This window comes from Rhea americana, unplaced genomic scaffold (assembly GCF_003343005.1).
Source record: "Rhea americana isolate MKP2758 unplaced genomic scaffold, rheAme1 scaffold_70, whole genome shotgun sequence".
NCBI classification, from domain to species: domain Eukaryota; kingdom Metazoa; phylum Chordata; class Aves; order Rheiformes; family Rheidae; genus Rhea; species Rhea americana.
The window spans coordinates 3,461,465-3,480,467 of record NW_028186868.1 but is presented as its reverse complement, the minus strand read 5'-3'; the positions used below and the strand labels follow the sequence as shown (position 1 = coordinate 3,480,467).

The following is a 19,003-nucleotide window of genomic DNA, read 5'->3' as shown; positions in this document are numbered from 1 at the left end:
ATGGGGAAAACTCTAAGTAGAAAAAATACAAAATTTTGAAAAAGCTTAACAGAAAATGACAGTTTACTACTTTAGCTTGGGGGAAACAATGAAAATCAYCACTCAAACACGACATTTTGTGCAGATTTCACATGAACATAAGTGTTCACTCTCAAACTGTCTAAGAATGTGCAGATCTGGACTTTCAAAGTAAAAGATCTCTTCTGTCAGCACAAGACTATTCCCGATGCCATATTCTTAGGGTTTTCTCAGTTTGGATTTTTTGATTCTCAAGGTCTTTTTTACCTCTTTCTTTGGGGAAAAGAAGTAGATTTTATTGTCATTATGTACTTTATTGAGCCAGATCTTAATAAAATGAAATGAAGAGAAGCAACACTTAACTCAGTTACACTTCTCTTAGGAGTWAACATTATTTTATTCTCCACTTCTGCTTTTTTTCATATGTAACATATTGGTACAATCYATATGTTCTTTATTTATTGTCACACATCCTTCTCATATGCACTGAGGCCCCCTTCCAATATTTCCTGTAAATCATTCCTTCTAAACTAATTTATGTTACTGTTTTTCACTGAACTGCTGTTCTATTCTCACGTAACAGATAACCTATGTGCTACATGTATTGCCAAATACATCCTCTGATTCAGCAGCAGCATGGATTGTATACATGAAGGGAATTTTACTTCTTCTCTACCTCCTCTCCCACAGCCTTCTCCCTGCAGTAGATCCTTGCCTCTGCTTTGATTCAGGTTACACTCCATGAATACCCTGTATCATGATAAGAAAATGTCCCAAAATAGATTCTAGATGTAGCTGCATTACAACGATACAAAAAAGATAATGTATTTGAACAAACAGCCTCAAGTTCTAGAAAAAAAAAAAAAAAAAAAAAAAAAAAAAAAAAAAAAAAAAAAAAAAAAAAAAAAAAAAAAAAAAAAAAAAAAAAAAAAAAGCAAATAGCACCTGACTCTCTACTTAAAACCTTCTGGCTCTACCAGTTATCTTTTTTTTCCCCTCTTGTATATGTTAAAACACCAAATTTAACACCTAATCTATGCACAAGTCACCTGCTTCACACGAATGACTCTCCCCAAGTCTCCAACATCATCTTTCTGATGACTTTCCCCAGCCTTCATTTCCATATCTACCAGTCAGATGTTCTCCAAAAAAGAACCATAAAATCAATCATCAGTAATCAAAATATCATGTATATAGCAATAAATAAGCTATATGACTTCCACAAGACAGTATTGTCTCATTCAAGTTGCTGACTGTCTTTGGAGGTAGTCTGCCCTGCATGAAAGGACCCCTGCTTTGACTGATGGGACCTCAGGAGAGAGACAGCCCAGCCCACGGGGCAGGTAGTTCTCAGGCCATCTGAACTTCATAGGTCAATGTTAAGATCTTAAAAGAAAAGTTAAGTCAGTGCCTATTAAAATCACACAGAACCAAACCACTTCTCAGTCACTTATTGGAATAACACCAGGGAAATTCCCCTTTATGCTTACAGCTTATTCTTTGATTCTGCACTGAACTCACCAGTTCTGAAGGAATCTGYATTAAACATTTCAGTTCTGACTGATTTACCAGAATAGTGAGTTCAGAAAATAGGAAATATTTTTATCCATTTACTCAGATGCCCATTATGAGATTTCCCATACTCCAGGGCCCACACACACTCTAAGCTTCCCATTCAGGGGCTCAGTAGGAAAACTGTCAACAAGCTAACTCTTTATATCTCAGTGGAAATTAAAACTATTCATTGGGAAAGTTTAAAAGTCTCATGGGGAGGGGAACCCTATCAGCTTCCAACTCTCAACGCTGCTGCATTCTTGTGGGCTTCTCTGCATTTCAGGACSATGGCTTTCAAAATCGTAAAATAACTTAAAGCCTTCAAACGATGCCACCCATCTCTGCATTACTTGACAAAGACAAAGTAGACAAAGCTCGAATCAAGCCGCCAAAAAAGGATGTCCAAAATGACAAGTGTCCTGTGGTGTTGGACTTCTGCTGGATTTTTCTGGCTGCTAAATGTTACTGTCAGTGGCTCTTTGAACATGWAAAGAGCTATGGAAACACAGCACAGAGGCTCAATCAATCCTCAGAGCATGACATCTGTGCAGCAGGAGGTAGATAAGACTGAAATGCACAGAGTTGAAACAACCTACTCACAGCAACATTGAGTTACTGGTACACAGAGTTATTTATACCTTCCAGGATTTTTGTCTCCATGAACTTCCTTTGTGCTCATTTTATTGCAGAGTAGCAGCCTGGTGTATTGTATTTCTGTCTGCCTAATGTTAAAGGAATCCTGAAGGCTATCAAGTCACATACAGAAATCATGAGGTGGGTAAGGAGCTTATTGATGGGTAGACAGCAATAAGAGATAGAAAAATGGAAATTACTAAGGATGGCAGGAGGTTACTGGTGGAGTGACTTGTCTCATTCTCAAAAAAAAAAAAACCCAAACCACCTTGTTCAATAATTTCTCTAAGGACTTAGGGGCAAAGCTTACGAATGTGCCACTGAAGTCTGCTGATACCAAAATAAGGCATTGCCAGCAAGACAGCAGAGAAAGAGGACATCAGCGAAAAATGACTGAGCTTGAGACTGGGAGTAGCAAAAACTGCTTGCAATGCAAAATACAGTGTAAGGCGTTTGGGGACTAATGACAGATGCTTCTGCTGAAAAGTAAGTTTTTAATAAATACTGTGGTGGATCTGGTTGYATACTACTTGATCACATATGACTCTAAGGCACCAGCCTGATAGGTCCGTGACATATTTCCAATTCAGGCAATGAAATATTGGTGCTCTTCTACAATTCCAGTCATCCACATTTGACAAACTAAAGCCTTAGCAAGCCTGTTTACAAAACAAGAGGAGACAGAAGAATTCCAGTACAACAAGATTGCTCTCTACTAATATAGCAAGAGAAAAGAGAAAACGATATTTAAAATAAGGATACTCATGGAATAGGAGCAAATAGAAAAAATAACCTGGACAGTTACAAGAAACTTGAGCTGAACGTTAACATGTACTCTACTAAAAGAACAATTTGGATTCTGAAATGTCTTTCCAACAAAAACAAGGAACGAAAATGCTGACAGTGTTTAAGATGAAGTTCAGTTCATGAAAGCAACTATATAACTTGGTGACTGTAATAGCAGAGGACTGACTGCAATAATTTGTTTCAATCCTTATTTCTAATTACACTCCAAGAATATAGGAAACATGGCAATATTCAGTTGCACATATGCATTATGATACAGCATTTAAGTAGACGATCACACACTAGTCTTTCCCCACAGAATACTCACTACAGTCAGCAAACGGGCAGCTATGAATGATGTCTCTACTTTCTCCATTTAGCACGTGGCCTTATTATCCAAATCTCATAGTCAATACAAAATCACAGGTTTCCTCACAGACATTCCTACAGTGCTGTCAGAATATTCACGTATTTCATAACTATCAATGAAAGTATCTCCACCACTTTCTTGTAAGAGCAAGGGAAAAGATTATTCTTATTTTGTATACTGGGAGACAAAATATAGAGGAATTGTGTCCAGAATAAGAAAATCATCCAGTGATTTAGGGAGTATAGCTTGAGGAATGCAGGCCATGAGTCGCCCAAAATCTCTGGCACATAACACCTGCAGAAATTACTATTTACATCTGTGGCAGGTGTCAATATAAATACTCAACTGATCTGCAAATCAAGCCCCAAAATTATATGCTTGAGAAAGACACGGAAGAAATTGTGATTAGCAACTACATTCAAAGACTCTGGTTTCAGAGAATTTTCCATCATCACACAAGAATGCCCCTGGCAGACACAGGAAAAGAGTTTAGCTCTTCAGGAGGTATTTAGCTTCATTTCCCCAAGACTGTCCTCTTTCTTTCTGCAACCCTGTGCCTCATTTACTACACACCTTCCAAATTCTGCAACAAATGAGGAACAGACAACAGCTTCATTCCCACAGCATCGTCCATCCTATGCACTGATTCGTCCATCCTACGCCCTGCGGAAAAAATAGGTCGTAATCATGTTATTAAAGGCTGTATCATCATGCCTTCATGCCAGGAGGCCAAGTAAGGATTGCCCAAGCAACCTGACTTCTTGTATTTCCGAATGCTTGACTTGTTAATATTTATGTTCCTCTAATGTTATCAACATTCAAACAAAGAATGCATCTAATGGCCTTTTGCGGAACCATATCAGAGTTTTCAGATACCTACAGGTACATTGCCACTGACTACTACTGGAGCTACAAAAGGAAACCACAACAGATACAGCAGGTGAATTAGGCAGTACAAGGAGATGTGGCACATATTTTCTGAGATGATTTCACAGTAGAAGAATGCAAAGTCTGAATTCTTGGGCTTGATAGCTTGCTCTGGATAAGACGGAAACTAATAATAGTCATGGTCTCGCTGGCCTTCCTGTTCATCAGGTCTTTTCTCCTCTTTCCTTCCTCTACAGCCATTAATTCCTTTCCTTTCCCCGCCCCAGCCAAGTTCTTTACCATCTTTGTCCTTCTAAGACCCCTCCAACTATCTTTATTTCTGTGTTCCCACTGCTCTTCTCACTCTCCTCTGTRTTCCTCTTCTCTATCACCCGTCCTGACTACTGCTTTCCATCTCATGTTGGTTCCTAAGGCTTCTTCTCTTCTTTCCTCTCAGCTGCACCCAAACTAATCCGTCCTTCCCACTCTTCATGCACAAGGGGCCACAAGAGTGCCATGAGCACCAGGGCGAGCTGCCAGCCCTCTAGACTCAGTCATACAAAATTAGCCCCTCCAGAAGAAAAGTAGCAACATTGACAAAGACCCACTGTGCCAAAACACAAAGAAGTTGTGATAGGCTGGAGTGCAGCCAGCGATGAGTCTGCAGAGAACTGAATTGCTGATAAAGACTCATTCAGGCTTAAATAAAGGCTGACATCATTTTTTATTTTTTTATAATAAAAAGATGCTTATTTGGCTTTTCCCAGTGGCATTAAAAGGCAAGTACTCAGTAGAGTCCTTCTACCCTGCTACCTCCAAACCCTGCAATTGTCAGAGCTCATCCTCACCAGGGACAGTCAACACATACATGGGCTCTTCTCTCATTTCTGCAAATCTAGTTAGCAGAGGAGGACTTAAACTGATCAGTTTTATTCTACATTCATATTTATTGTGTACCTCATGTTCTGAAGGAAATCACACAAATCACTGCCCACTGGCTGTTACTCTGTTTGAAATAGAAATCTCCATCCTTTCCATCTCCAATCTCCATACACAGTCCTTTGTCTTGAAGACTTACAGGTTGCATTTAAGTAGCAGCTTGAATTGTTTGAACTGAATTTCTATCCCTTGGGACTACTGTGAGGTATTTAAGTCTGGCACAATTAAACAATTTGGAAATGGATCTGATAAAGGGACACAATCAACAAGTTTGTATCTGCATCACATGCAGGTACCTATATTACAGGGCAAGAGAATTTGCTTTCTTTTATTAGCTAATACACCTGACTCTTCATCCATCCCATTCTTTGTATTTAAAACAGTAGCACAGTCGTAGCTGTGATGGTCTAAGGATATTAGCACAGGTCTGTAGGTTTGAGAGAGTTAATCTCTCCTACTAGGGAAAAAGAGATTGACTTTCAGACATAATGCCTCTTCCTCCTTCCCTTTATATTCTATCTAATCAAAAAAGAGGGTGTAACTATGCCATATCCAACTCTTGTGGTTAGGAAAAATAAAATACATAGCAAAACAAAAYTGTAATCTAGTTCATGTATAAAAAATAAAAATCATGGAAGTATATGGCTCAGTAGCAAAAAAGGCGAAGAATATTTTTTTTCTGTTAAAGGAAAAGCCCAAAACCTCAGTTTTCCTCACTGCAGTCAACACACACACACACACACACACACACACACAGTTTGTCAGCACTGCACTCCACTCCTCCTCCAAAATGTATTCTACACTTTTAAGCTTTTGTGTCTACTTGTATGCTTGATCTTTGTGGCCACTTTTGCCATTATATGATTATTTCTCTATGATGTAGAGTATTTTTGTGACTCCTTCCACTGACATCTTAGAAATAAATGYCTGCATCCTGTGTGTTTTCCTCTACAGAGGAGGAAAAATAGGGCATTGTTACTCAATCCGGTCAGGCAATTATTCTTCTGTTAAGGAATGTCTGAAATGTCCCTCACCATAAACAAATACAATGAAAACCGCACAAGGGAGGGTTTCCGTGGAAGCATCAAGTCTGACACATTGATAGTTACTGATAGGATTTTCCAAGTTGCACATTRCAAAATGCAACCAAATACAGTGATGGAGCAGAGATTAGCTTGCAGCAGTCAACCTATTCCAGCCAAAAAACCAAGCCCTTGGCCCCTTTTTCCTTGGGAGGAAAAAAAAAAAAAAAAAAAAAGAGAAAAAAAGAAAAGGCATCCTATCAACAGCACAACCGCCATTTAACCTACTACACACTCCTTTAAAATGGTGTGAGGACAATTGGTGCTTTGGGATTTCCAAATCCCCTAAACAATTTTTTCTTCAGTTCTTTAATGCAATCTCTGTTCTATACATTTTCTAAGATGTATTTGGCTGAGGTAAAAATGACTACTTTGTAGTCACACTGAAATGAATTTTTTTTTYTTGCTTTACAAGGGGACAGGGAAGAGATGGGGAAGTTTTTGAARAAACTGACAGTGAAAAACCTGTACTGAGTTAATATTATCAAAATAATTCATTTTCTTATAAMAAAAGCTTACTTTTTGGGTAAAATTTTGAAATATTTGTCAACAAATCTTAATAAGCCAATTTTATAAATGAGATTTTGATAAGCAGTTGGATAAAAATCAGCATTTTGATGCAAAAATAAATTGAAACTTATTTCTGAAACAGGGTGAAATGTTAAGTCAAGTGGTGAAAATTTTGGGATTCAAAACACTAGAGATGATTAAGCTGGGTCTGATTGTATACCTAAATTTCCTAAGCGTGAAAGAAAAAATAGCTACATAAAAGTAAAAAACTGTTCACAAGGCAAACTGTTCCTAGCAAACATGAGAAGTATATCAATCATTTAGAAATAAATCCGCTCAAAAACTGCTGAGGGGACAACTCTCCTTTTGTTTTGCAGCTAACAACAAACATTACACTACAACCCTGGGTCAGGTTATRGTGAAGATAAGGCCAATGTTAATTTATGTCACTCTCAACTATCAAGATTCCTTGTCTCACTTYAATTTGTTTCTGGTGCAACAGCACTCGTACACTTTCTCGCTGGCTAAGCATAGCGCATCAATTGACCACGCTGATTTTATCCAGACACAGAGGTTATGACAACTGTTTGCCCTTTTGGTGGCAACTGGACCCCTGTCAAGACATTTTGTTCTCTCCAGAGACATCTCATAGAAGAGCATTGGCAAGTTGCTCTCATCCAATGGATTGATTCAAAAAACATCACATAATTTTGCTTTCATTCCCCTTCCACCCCAACACRTGGGTGGTTTCTCTATGGAGCAAACAGGCTTTACAGAAGACTGATGGCAGTTTCAGTGATGGGTAGAAAAACCAAATGGACCAGGAGAAGCTCTCAGCAGGCAATGGGAATGATGTGATTCTTTAGAAGGAAAAATAAACCTGTTCTTTGCTTGGACTGCAATTCAGCATTGCTTTGTCTTCCATCCCAGAAATACTTCACCCACTTGAATTCTAGTTCTTTTTATTATGGAACTTTTATCAGCTGTCAAATGGGTATATATGCAGCTACTGTAACTCCTATAACGATCTGTTATCCAGGATATACTAATCTGACTGATACGTATGAGTACAATCACAAGAGGGTTTCCAGCTGGAAGGGCCTGTATGGAGGCAGTTTATCATTTAAATGCAGTGAGTCACTCAATCTTATGAAGCTATTATGGCAATGTAGTGAGTCAGTAAACGGCAACACAACGGCAGACCCTAACTAAAGCAAAACAATTTGCAGCYTTTGCAGATGGAAAACAGAGAATAAAATAATCACAAACAAAAAAAAAGCTTCCACATAGATAAGAAAACTCAACAAAGGAATAAAGAGGAAATAGGAGATATCTGCATCAAGCTAAATCAGGCATCCTTTCTCACAGATGAGTTTAAGCTTTTTACCCATTCCCTACTACAACAATTTTATGCAGATGTGACTGTAACACACAAGCACACTTTCTTCTGCTTACGGACCCACTGAGAGACATATSGTCTGCTGTTTGATCAAATTCTTCATTCAGATTTTCTACCTTTCCACAATCCTTATTCAGACTGTCAGCACTCCCATACACCCAAAACGAGAGAGAAGGTCCTTCCAAAACCTTTAGCTAAGATGACTTAATCCTTTTGATGCTGCTCCTCCCTCGTTTCCCCTACAAAAACACAGCATCACCTCAGAGCTGTGTCAGAAAAGCCTTAACATGTGGGACTGCYGAGAGAGTTTAGAAAAAGAGAAAGAGAAGGAGAAAATTCCTATCCCTTCCCTTCCCTCCCAAAACACGCCCCCACACACCAAAAAACCCACTGGCATCAGCCAGGAGGCAGAAATAAGCATGTTCTGTATTACTCAGGAAATTTTGCAAAGGGTAATGTACTAACAACTGGTGTGTGCTAATGTATCACTGCAGGCAGAGAATCCGTTGCATCAAGATGYTTAAATAATATTGTTTTCCACATGAAAGAGAGCCCCTCTTTAAACAGGGGTTTACCCCTACCACGAAACTGCTGGAAAATGTAATTGGTCACAAATAACAGTCATAAAACTTTTTTGATACTTAACATTCCTCCATGGACAATATCAGCATAAATGGCTTTAAAAAAATCCCTCTAGAACACAATTGTATCTTTGCCTTTTTTCCCTTAAAGGAAATTCAGATAATTTATCTTTTTTCCTGAAAATACATTTTTTTGCATTTTGTCTGCAAATTCAAGAACCCGACTAGCTGAGAAAAGCCAAATTTAGAATTGCMTGGGACTCTCCAAGACAGGCATTTCATTGCCTCAGAGACAGGTTTGCTCCAAGATTCTTCCTCATTTGTGCTACAGGGGAGATCTGCAAAAAGGAGGTGATGTGGTTCGCCAGGTATAATGGCAGCTCCATTGCATCCCAGTTTTTCAGAGCCTTTCCAGGAGATCTTTTATACCTTGCGGCCAGGCCACAGCGAGGTGAGTGCAGGCACTGTGACCGCAGACAGGCAATCCACACGCATACAGGACGATTAAAACAACTCTGCCAACTGCAGCACCAGTAACAGAAATCACAGCTGTGACCTTGGTATGAATACCTAGATGCAGCGCAGACCCAAAGATATTTCTCTCCCCTTCACTTCTAAGCACATTACTGAGAAAGACTGCTTCATTTCCTGAGCATCGGTCAGTGAATTTTTCTTACGGAACAGTGAATATTTCCCATTCTGGGTGAAATCTATTCCAGTGCAGATAGACATCTTTAGCCCTGACGTATCTTAAGGTACATTACTCCAGAGATCTTAGACAGTGAATGCTAGCTAAGCGTGGAAAGCCTCCCTTGTAACACCAGTTGGAGAGCAGAGATTATTGAGTGAGGTCTCCCTGCAACCCATACTGGTATGAAAGTGTGCAAAAAAAGAAATATTTCAACTCTTTTCTGACTAGTAGGTAGTCTGATTCAGAATATAAATGACATACATAAATAGGTATTCATGGGCACTGTCAGATCTGTGAGAAGGAAAAGAGGAGCCTGAATTTAGCAGGCGTAGCAGTGAGATGAAGGAGCTTCAGAAAATCCTCCACTTTCTTATAATTACAGAGCAGGAGGAGCCACATGCACAGACTCTCTGCAAGTGCAAGGCACTCAGGGGGACAGCAGCACAACTATTTCAGTGGCAAACCCAGTGACAGCAATAACCTGCTCTTTTTTTTTTTTTTTTAAAAAAAAAAAAGCCATCAGTAAACCAAGGAATAACGATTTACATTCTTAATGAAAAGCTCCAACCTATCACTACTGTTTGCAGGACTCCCGCCACTCCAGAACTATGCAATTCAAACACTACAGGAAAGAAAAGCAAAGTGACTCTTAGGAAAAGATCTGTAATCTGTTTTAGAGCTGCCAGGGGACTGGTGTTTTTGTCACTTTTCCAAATCAACAAAAATGTTTTCTGATGGCCACGGTCCCAGTCAGGAGCACTCTCAACATATAAGTTTGAGGCACACGTAGCTGATGGCGCACTCTGTAGCCATGGTAAAATTTTCTTCAAGAAACGTCTAGGACTGTTCAATAGACCAAGTAGTTGTAAACACAGTGCTGGGATTTGGAATTGTTTTTCAAGGAAAGCTAAATGAATGAATAGGATGACTTTCGAGATAGCGAGTATTTAATTCTGGGCAGTTAACAGCATTTGGAGACTTTCAGAGAAGAGCAAGCAATGTCATTTGCGTGGCCTTCCGTGGTCTGACTTGCGGCTGCCTGTTCTACTCACCGGGCACCACTCCCTTGATATCGCTTTCCGGGTTCATCCTGTTCTTGCGAGTGAATTGAAGGATAAGTTCCTTGGATGCTTCGAACTGTTGTGTAGCCATTAGCCACCGAAGAGACTCTGGGAAAATACTTTAAAGATGGAAAACACATTAGGGTCACTTCTGAGTTTCTCTTGGAGAAAGAACAGATTGTGTCTAGCTGCTTGTTTAACCATTTATGTGCTATGTCATTGTTTTCAAAAAGCCGAAGTATCACTTACAAAACAAATAAACAGGAAAAAGATTATCAATATGCAAATTAATCATATTTTCTTTAATACTGATTCACAAAGGATGCAGGTATTATCCTAGAAATAGGGCTTAATGCCCTAGAAATAGGGCAGATTAGAATTTTATAACATATTAGAATAGTTATGACTATTAGTACAATTCTGATAGAACTGGGAGAAGGAGGAAGCTTTGTGTGCAATAGATACTTGCCATCAAGCAGGGAATAAATGAGTTGTGCAATTAAGACAGGGTAATTCAGATCAAGGAAGGAAGAAAAATCTCTAGATGACAGAAGTGATTTGAATTCTCTTGTAAAGATGGAGAGGGAACTGAGAAGAGTTATTTTTAGGATTATAATGCAATTTTTAAAATGTATTTTTAAACATGTAAAAAAAAAATCTTCTCCCTCATATGCAGATTTCAAGCTACTGTTTTATTCAGATCAATACTGTGTATGCTCCAGATCATGTCTAGCTGTTACAAAAGTTTCCACTAGCAAAAAATATTATGTTATCTGAGTCACCTTAAAAATACATACACACACACACGGTTACTGAAAAGTTTATTCTTCATCCAGCTATTTCCTTCAAGTGTTGACATTCACCTGAACCTCTAGCTTTGGTGTTCAGCCTTCCCTGCTCTTTTCAGATGAATTTATTTCTTACACGCAACCAAAAGGAGCATGTGTGTGTGCGTGTGTGTACATATATATATATATATATGTGTGTGTGTGTGTGTGTGTGTGTGTGTGTGTGTGTGTATAAAATCATTTTCATAGATATGGATACTTCCAAATATTGCTACAAGCATATTTTTCTTTCTTGTTTGCACATTTCCACAAATTTTCTGAAAAACTTTTTCTAACAACTAATTTAGCAACTATTTTAAACTTCAAATATCCAATGAATCTCTATTTTCCACCACAAAGTAGTTATCTTTGCTATGGATGCTGTCTTATTTCCTATACCTTTAAGCAGTAGGGCACACAATTACACCATTACACTGCTACCTTTTAAGGTTAATGCAACTTGGACAACATCCTATTGAGAACTTCATCCTAAATAAAGAAAAAGTACAGTATTCTACTTAAGGAGGAAAAAGATATCTGCCAGCCTGTAATCCAATTGATGCAAGATGATAAAAATATGTAAAAGCAATGACGACAGCCATTCAGCTTGACAGCTTATTTACTACGCTGGTGCTGCACAGATGCTTTGGCATATTCTCTTGCAGAATAGCCTGTATTGCAAATGCATATTCTGAAAAATTAATAATTCTCTGAATGCAAGAATTCTCAGTGCTTGGCTCTGGAAAGGGGACAGCCTGAGTCACCAATCTGCAGTTTTTGAACAGTCAACTTAGCAACGGGGGAGGAAAAGTCAAACATCTCTTCCCCCTTTTCCTTATCCCACTGCCTCCTTTTCCTCAGAAAAATCACACACGAAAGACCTGATAACAAGAAATGTGCTAATTATACAGTAGCCAAAGTAAAGTTATTGTACAATAATGGCTCTTAAATTGGCCTACAGGATATACACTTTCCCTTCAAGCTGTTGTCATTCCATGGGTCAGTAACGGACTGAAGCAGTGAAACCTGCAGTTGATAGCAGGGGGATGAATTAAGGAATGTGTTTTCTTTTATAATGCAGCTACTAAAACCAATGACAAAAAGGTGGCTTTCAGCTTATACTTGGAAGGCCTTTAAACGTGCAATCACATAAATGCCTTAGCTCATGCACAGAGATAATTTTAGCAATTTCAGGAAAATGAAGAGAAAGGTCTGGATTCATTTTGCTACCTGCTTGCCCTCTAGGTAATCAATCCCTCCTCTCTACCTTCCCAGCAGAAGGGGAGAGCAGCACCATGTTCCAGGCAGTGTGCATGGAAATCCAGGTCAGAGGGAGCAGAAGGGGAAGTCAAATGGTAAAAAAGATGCTAGAAACTGGAAGGGGTGTGCAGGGTGGAGGAGAACTGGACTAGGAGAGAGGCAGGCAGAAAAGCAAATAGAGCAGCAAATGAGGAACATTGAACACAGGAAGAAAATTGAAGTCTGAGATGAACTGGTTAGTAAAGTACTCTTTTACCTACGAAAGGCAGGAACTGTATGTAAAAATAAAAGAGCCTCAGGAAAAGGCTAGTGGGTCACACATCCACCTTTGAAGAATTGAGCTGGAAGTCACTATTAATGCTAAATTAAACAGGGGTGATGCTTCTGTCTCTCAGAGAAAGGGCTTATATTGGTCCACTCTGCAAAGCAAAACACAGAGGATGCAAGGATAGAATATATCATTTGCTTCTTGCCCCTTCTACTCCCACTTGCACATGTACAAATATCTTTTGGGCAGGAGGTATTAGCTATTGAGAAAGAGCTCCTTCAAGCTCACCAGGAAGTCTGAAAATACTATGAGCCTGGGGAGAGTCCAGCTTACAAGCTTGCAGGCATCTAGGCTTACTAGCAGTAGAGCATGTTCAAAGCTGGCATCAAAAAACCCCAGCCTGAAAATATCACCTATGCAAACAGTCTTCAAATAAACTGTAAAATCAGAGGTGGCATAAAGAGGATTTTCTCAGACCTACAGCTCCAGTCCAAGAAGGAAGCACAAGTTAGGCTCCACATAGCCTCGTTGAAAACAGTGTTGCTCTTGACCAGGTTTGTATTTTAGGATAAGTACCTTCTCCTTTCCACTTTTTTTTGTTTGTTTGTTTGTTTTAAACTTTCACTGCTTGTTATGTGAGTCTTCTCACCTCAGCAGGAATGCTCTGAAGACTAGGCCAGTTACAGATCCCAAACGACAACATCTATGGAGAACACCTGCTTGTAGGAAAAGGAAGAGAACGGCAGGAACAGCTAGTCTCAAACGCCATCATGGGGCCAGTCACTGGGACAAAAGCTGTCTCTGCCTCCCACCTCCTGTATGATTCTCAGACAGTAGGTACAGAAATCCCAGATCTTTTGCCTGTTTTACCACTCAACATGAGGAGCAGGAAGTTAATTTAAGGATCATTTATTTCCTGTATTGTTTCAGCCCCAGGATATCAGGCAGAGCAAGTGCAAAGCCTGCTTACCCCTGTTTCCATGCAAGGGTGTGAGCCCACTTGCAGAGTACGCAGCCTGCTGCAAATGATCTTTTTTTACACCTTTACTTTTGCCAAACTAAGCAGTATAATAAACTCAAAAGCCAAAAGAGCCAATGCACTGTCTGCAATACTTCTGTGCAGAAATTTTGTCACAACAGCATCCCTTATCACCTGCCATTACATACTAATCTGTCATGAGGTAGAGAATAGGTTAAATGTTGCTCTGCTACAAGACCACTGCCCAATCACCCTCTTTTCTTCTCTCTTCAAGAGAGAAGTGCGTATCTACCAACTTTCTCCTTCTGTCTCTCCCTGCTCCCCACTAACTCATTTTGGTGTCTTCCCTTCTGGAGCTCTCTTTGTAAAGAGTGGAGAAAGCCTTCTGCTGAGGGAAAGCGGTAGAGTTGGTCAGTCTCCCAGATCATCAAGCTGCTGAYTGCAGACAGCTGGTTGACAGCTTTCCACTTCCTTCAGCAGCAAGGGAACAGGGAACCTTCCACAGACAAAGGAGAGGACAGAGGGTGGAGGGAAATGTTMTTCTCCTGTTACACAGCTGCTGCTCATGAGAGAGGAGGGGGGAAGGGTGAGAGGGATACTGAAAAAACATCCTAAATCCAAGAAATCCTAGCAGTAGAGAAAAACCCTAGGTAGTCAGAAATAAGACCAGGTAGGTACCATGCACAGCTGGAATCTATCTAGTTTGGATGCAAAGTAAACCCATGCCCATGGAAAAGGCACAGTGTGTAAACCAGAGGTCTGCCCCAGGGAAATAACTCCAGTCACTACAATCCAAGATCTGTGTTTTGGTAAGGCTAAACCCTATTGTATAGCACCAAAAAGGAACAAGTCAGCCTTTTCCACCTCTTCACTTCTATTTAGAGTGAAGCAGGAATTTGTTTTAGATTATTAGTATCTTTGCTGACCTTCATGGCATAGTCCCATCAGAAGCTTCCTATGTACAAGAGGAAATAACACCTCTGTGTAATTGGAGAACTGGAGTTCCCCTTCTCTCACTGATCTGAAACATACACTTGAAGGGAGTCCACCTTCTATTAATGTATTTTAATCTGCATGCCATCAACCCCTGTGCTCCCATCCGGCCTGCGTGGCTGCCTCTTGCCTACTCCAGAATTACTTGAGAACTGAGAAGGGGCATGAACTCAGTTTCCAAATGTCACGATCCATCAGATCTTCCTTCCTAGAGAAATTTGCTTCCTCCTTTTCCTCTGTTGGTGCCCAACTCCCCAGCTCTGCTCAGGCATCCTGATCCTAGGGAGCCRTATAACCTCTTACTGCACAAGCCTGATAGCTGAGCAAATATATAGCTGGGAGAGAGCTAACCGCCAGCATGGAGAGGTGAATGGCTCTTTTGCTTCAGGAGATAAAAGTGAGCCAAGAAAGAAGGAAGGTGGAGGGAGTATAGGGGGCTGTCACAGCTTCTATTATTTAACTAAATAGGTACACTATGGGCAGTTAGCAAGCAGTGCTCAAGTGTAGGTTTTTTAGCTCTTTCATTATAAATCAGTTCATTTTTTTCCTTCATCTGTAACATATGCTGAGAGTCCAYGCTCTGTTCTCCAACACAATGATGAGGGAAGAGGGGATGAAAGGAGAGAAGTAATAAAACAGTAAAGCTTTCCAGAGAATATGCAACAGACGGGAGAGAAAAGCCTAAGAGAAAAGTGCATACTGTACCAGCAGTATAATTAAACAGCCATCCTAACTACAGTTCAATTCTGCAAATTTGAAAAAACCCARGCTACGCAAATCCTGATATTTTGGCTACTATTACTACTTATCAAGCTGTCATATCACACATTATAAGTGGAATATATTTGCATTCTCTATCCCGCCCAGTCAAAATGCCACAGAGCTTGTGCAGATTAGGAACACATGTCAGCATTTCCTATCCCTCTCAGTGCCGCCCAGTGAAGAGGYCCCTGATGACCTTTCAACAAAAATGTATCAGATCTGGACGTGGCACGTGGAAAACACGCAACCTCCATAAAAGTGCTGAAGAGTTACTTTTGTCCATTTATTCTATCATATTTGTTAGACATCTTCAGTGCATTTTACTGTCCTTTACCCATACGTATTCTATCCCATTTGGGTTCCTATCCAGTGGCTCCTATACTGCTTTTCAGGTGGCAGTTTTGGAGCTGACCTTCGTGCATGTTTGCATGAGTATAACAGATGGAAGGTTTACGAGAACAGTACCATATACAAGCAAGAAGACTATAGGTTATCCATCATCAAGATAACACTAATGAGATGAGACTATTTAGATGTTGTATGGTAAAAAACAGGAAAAACCACAGTCATTTTCTTGTAAAAGAGCTTGTTTGTACCTCTCTCCTGTGTGCTGCTTTTTGCACTCAGCCTAAGCTGCCATATGTCTGCTCAGGGCTAGACAGAGAAATCCCCACTRGGGGCTTCTGCAATATGTGCATGAGAAAGAGGAAAATATATAGAACTATTATACATTGTTACATGCTGTTACAAGTTATTACATGTTGCAAGCTGTTACAGGTTACAACTACCAAGTGGGTCTGGGAAGGTGCAACTTGGTTCCGCATGGTGCGATGGCTGTTTTTGACATTTTTCAGTATGCAACAACTGCATAACTGCATATTTTAACCTTGTTTAGCATTACCTTGAAAATGAATTATCTAGAGTGTTTTTTACTGTTCTGGTATTGTACAATACTGTTGTCCTAAGCCTCTGTTGTGTTATGCCACCACTGTGTGTCACTATTAAGACAGAACAACAAGGAGTGRTTTTAGGGAGGTTTACAAAGTCCTGGTGAAGATGGACCTGGTACCTGCCATCAGTAAGAGCCACACTATTTCTTTCAGTATCGATAGTATCAAACCTGGAGCACAAAGCTGAACAGCAACCCCAACGCAGCTGCCAGAAAGAAGTAAAAGAAACAACTAGGAGAGCATTATTTGTGGGAACTATCATGTGCTAAAACAGCCCAACTGAGACTGGCAATGCAGCCTTTGGCCCAGCACGTGCTAATTTGGGCAAAATCTACTAGGGAGTCCAATTTGGAGCCAGGTACCTCATGTATATTAGACTTCCAAATGTGCTTATTCACAGCAGACCTTTGCTGATATATGTTATTTTTATCCAAGCTTGGCTAACCAAGGCTGAACGAACCAATAGTGGCAGCCCAGAACCGCAATACAGATTCTAAGGGAAAAATTTAGTTGTACAGCCACAATMTGACAACAAGTAGGCTGAAATGCATCCTCTTGAGAATCTTTTTTCCACCTTTAAAGGGGCACAGATGGCTAAAGGAAAYGTGTCCTGTCTTAAGAGAGGATAATTACAAAGTACAACTTTCTGCTTACCAAAACAGAACTTTCTCCCAGCTTCCCATCCTATTTCAGTACATAACCTGTGTGCGCRCTGCAGTAAATTATAAAGTTATTACTTCTCATCTTAAATTCACATCTTTGCAAAAGGTGAATAAAAGAACAAAGGGACAGATTTATCTATCAAAAGCACCTCTCAAATCCAGCGTTAGGGGCTTGCATGTTCTGTGACTTGACAAGGGGAAGAATACTTACACCCAGTAAAGCAGCATCAGCAGAAAAGGGCAGATGATGACTGCCTGGAGGACCTGCCAATCCCTGCAGAGGGCAGCCAGYCCAGGCATGAGGAACTGCCCTGCCATTTCGATGAAACTTGCCACCATCGTGATCATGAACCGGTGCCCAGGAGGACAGAGCTCAATCCCTGAAACACAGAGCACAAGCAGATGTATTAGACCCCTGTCAGCGATGGCACCAARAGAGTAATCCCCCTCCAGCCAGCTGCCTATTTTCATGAAATTTCATGAACTTAGTGTCCTTTGAGACCTTTGGTCAAAGTTACAAACAATCACATATATCTTGATTTGTCATGTATTTAGGCTTCAAATACTCTAGCAGCAGTAGAGGAGCTCACTAACAATGTCAGCTGCCTGTGGCGCTGACACTGAGTTCTTCATACACCCACTGCATCTTTTGGAGATCTGCTGTATCCTGACTGCAAACTTTCTTCRGGTCTGTGCCCAGGGAAGCACAGGTAAAATATTTGTTTAGAGAGTAAAGAGTAAAACACAATGCAGTGACTCCTGGTCCAGCCTTTTCACAATTCTCAGAGATACCACATGTCTTTACAATCAATGTACCAAGGAGACAGAAGAGCACAGCTCTCAACAGGATATAGCCTCCATGCTCATATGCGATGCCACCTGCCTACCAGTTTAATATGCTGCTACTCAGCCAGTTTCAAGCTGGATTTTGCTGAGTGGGTTGATTCTGGGTTTTCTTTTTGTTTTTGTAATTGCTAATCTTGATCAACTTTCAAACAAGACAGCCTTCCATCTGTTTTATCCTGCCTTCCATCCCTCCTGTTGCAGTAGGGCAATTTACCACCATCATCGCTATCATCGATTGCCTCAGCTGCCTTGTGACAAGTTAGTTCAGCAGATAAGCTTTCTTAAAATCCCTGATTTCTGGCCAAACATTTATTCACTCTCCAGAAATAAAAGATGAATTTATCAGAAATGCTTAAAAACCCCAAACATACACACAGGAGAAATAGCAATAAAATTGGACTGTCTTGTACAAATATATTCTAACATAAATGATTTTTCCCCAGTAAGAATTACAAGAGTTCTCTTTCAAATTTCCCATTTGCCTACATCCACTTCCACAGATTAACAATTAAGTACAATAAACCTGCCACAAGTATTGTGTTGTACCTATCAGCAAGCTGATATAGAAACATACCCATAGACATACATGTCATCATGTTATGTTGCTGTCAGCATTGTTTTTCCTTGAGATGTCTCCTACCATTGTTTTAAATTATAATTTAATGGCTGTTAAAATTATAATTGAAAAGCCATAAGACAATAGAAAGAGGAGGAGATGACAGCTGCTCATTCACCTTCTCATCTGTGGCTTGTTCAGCATTTATCACTRTAATATAGATTTAAACTAGCTGACCAGAAACTGGTTTGTAGATCAAACACAGTATTAAATATTACATACTGATTTTCCCYCTCTTCCCCACCCCCCTTGGCCAATGACAGAAAACTGTGGAAGGACTTTTGCCAACGCAGAAGAAAAATTTTGTGAGGCAGCCCAAATTTTCATTAGCTTAACCACAGACACATCA

At 40.0% G+C, this 19,003-nt stretch overlaps 1 protein-coding gene across 1 annotated transcript in view; it reads right to left on the bottom strand.

The window, feature by feature from the left end:
- SLC22A23 (solute carrier family 22 member 23) overlaps positions 1 to 19,003 on the bottom strand; it is a gene marked incomplete at its 5' end in the record, with an annotated part of 117,549 nt that overhangs the window by 20,939 nt on the left and 77,607 nt on the right. Inside the window, 3 exons of the mRNA XM_085321666.1 lie at positions 3,935 to 4,024; positions 10,483 to 10,610; positions 17,404 to 17,572. Of these exons, the coding sequence (XP_085177792.1) occupies positions 3,935 to 4,024; positions 10,483 to 10,610; positions 17,404 to 17,572 (387 nt within the window). The remainder of the gene's footprint in view (positions 1 to 3,934; positions 4,025 to 10,482; positions 10,611 to 17,403; positions 17,573 to 19,003) is intronic.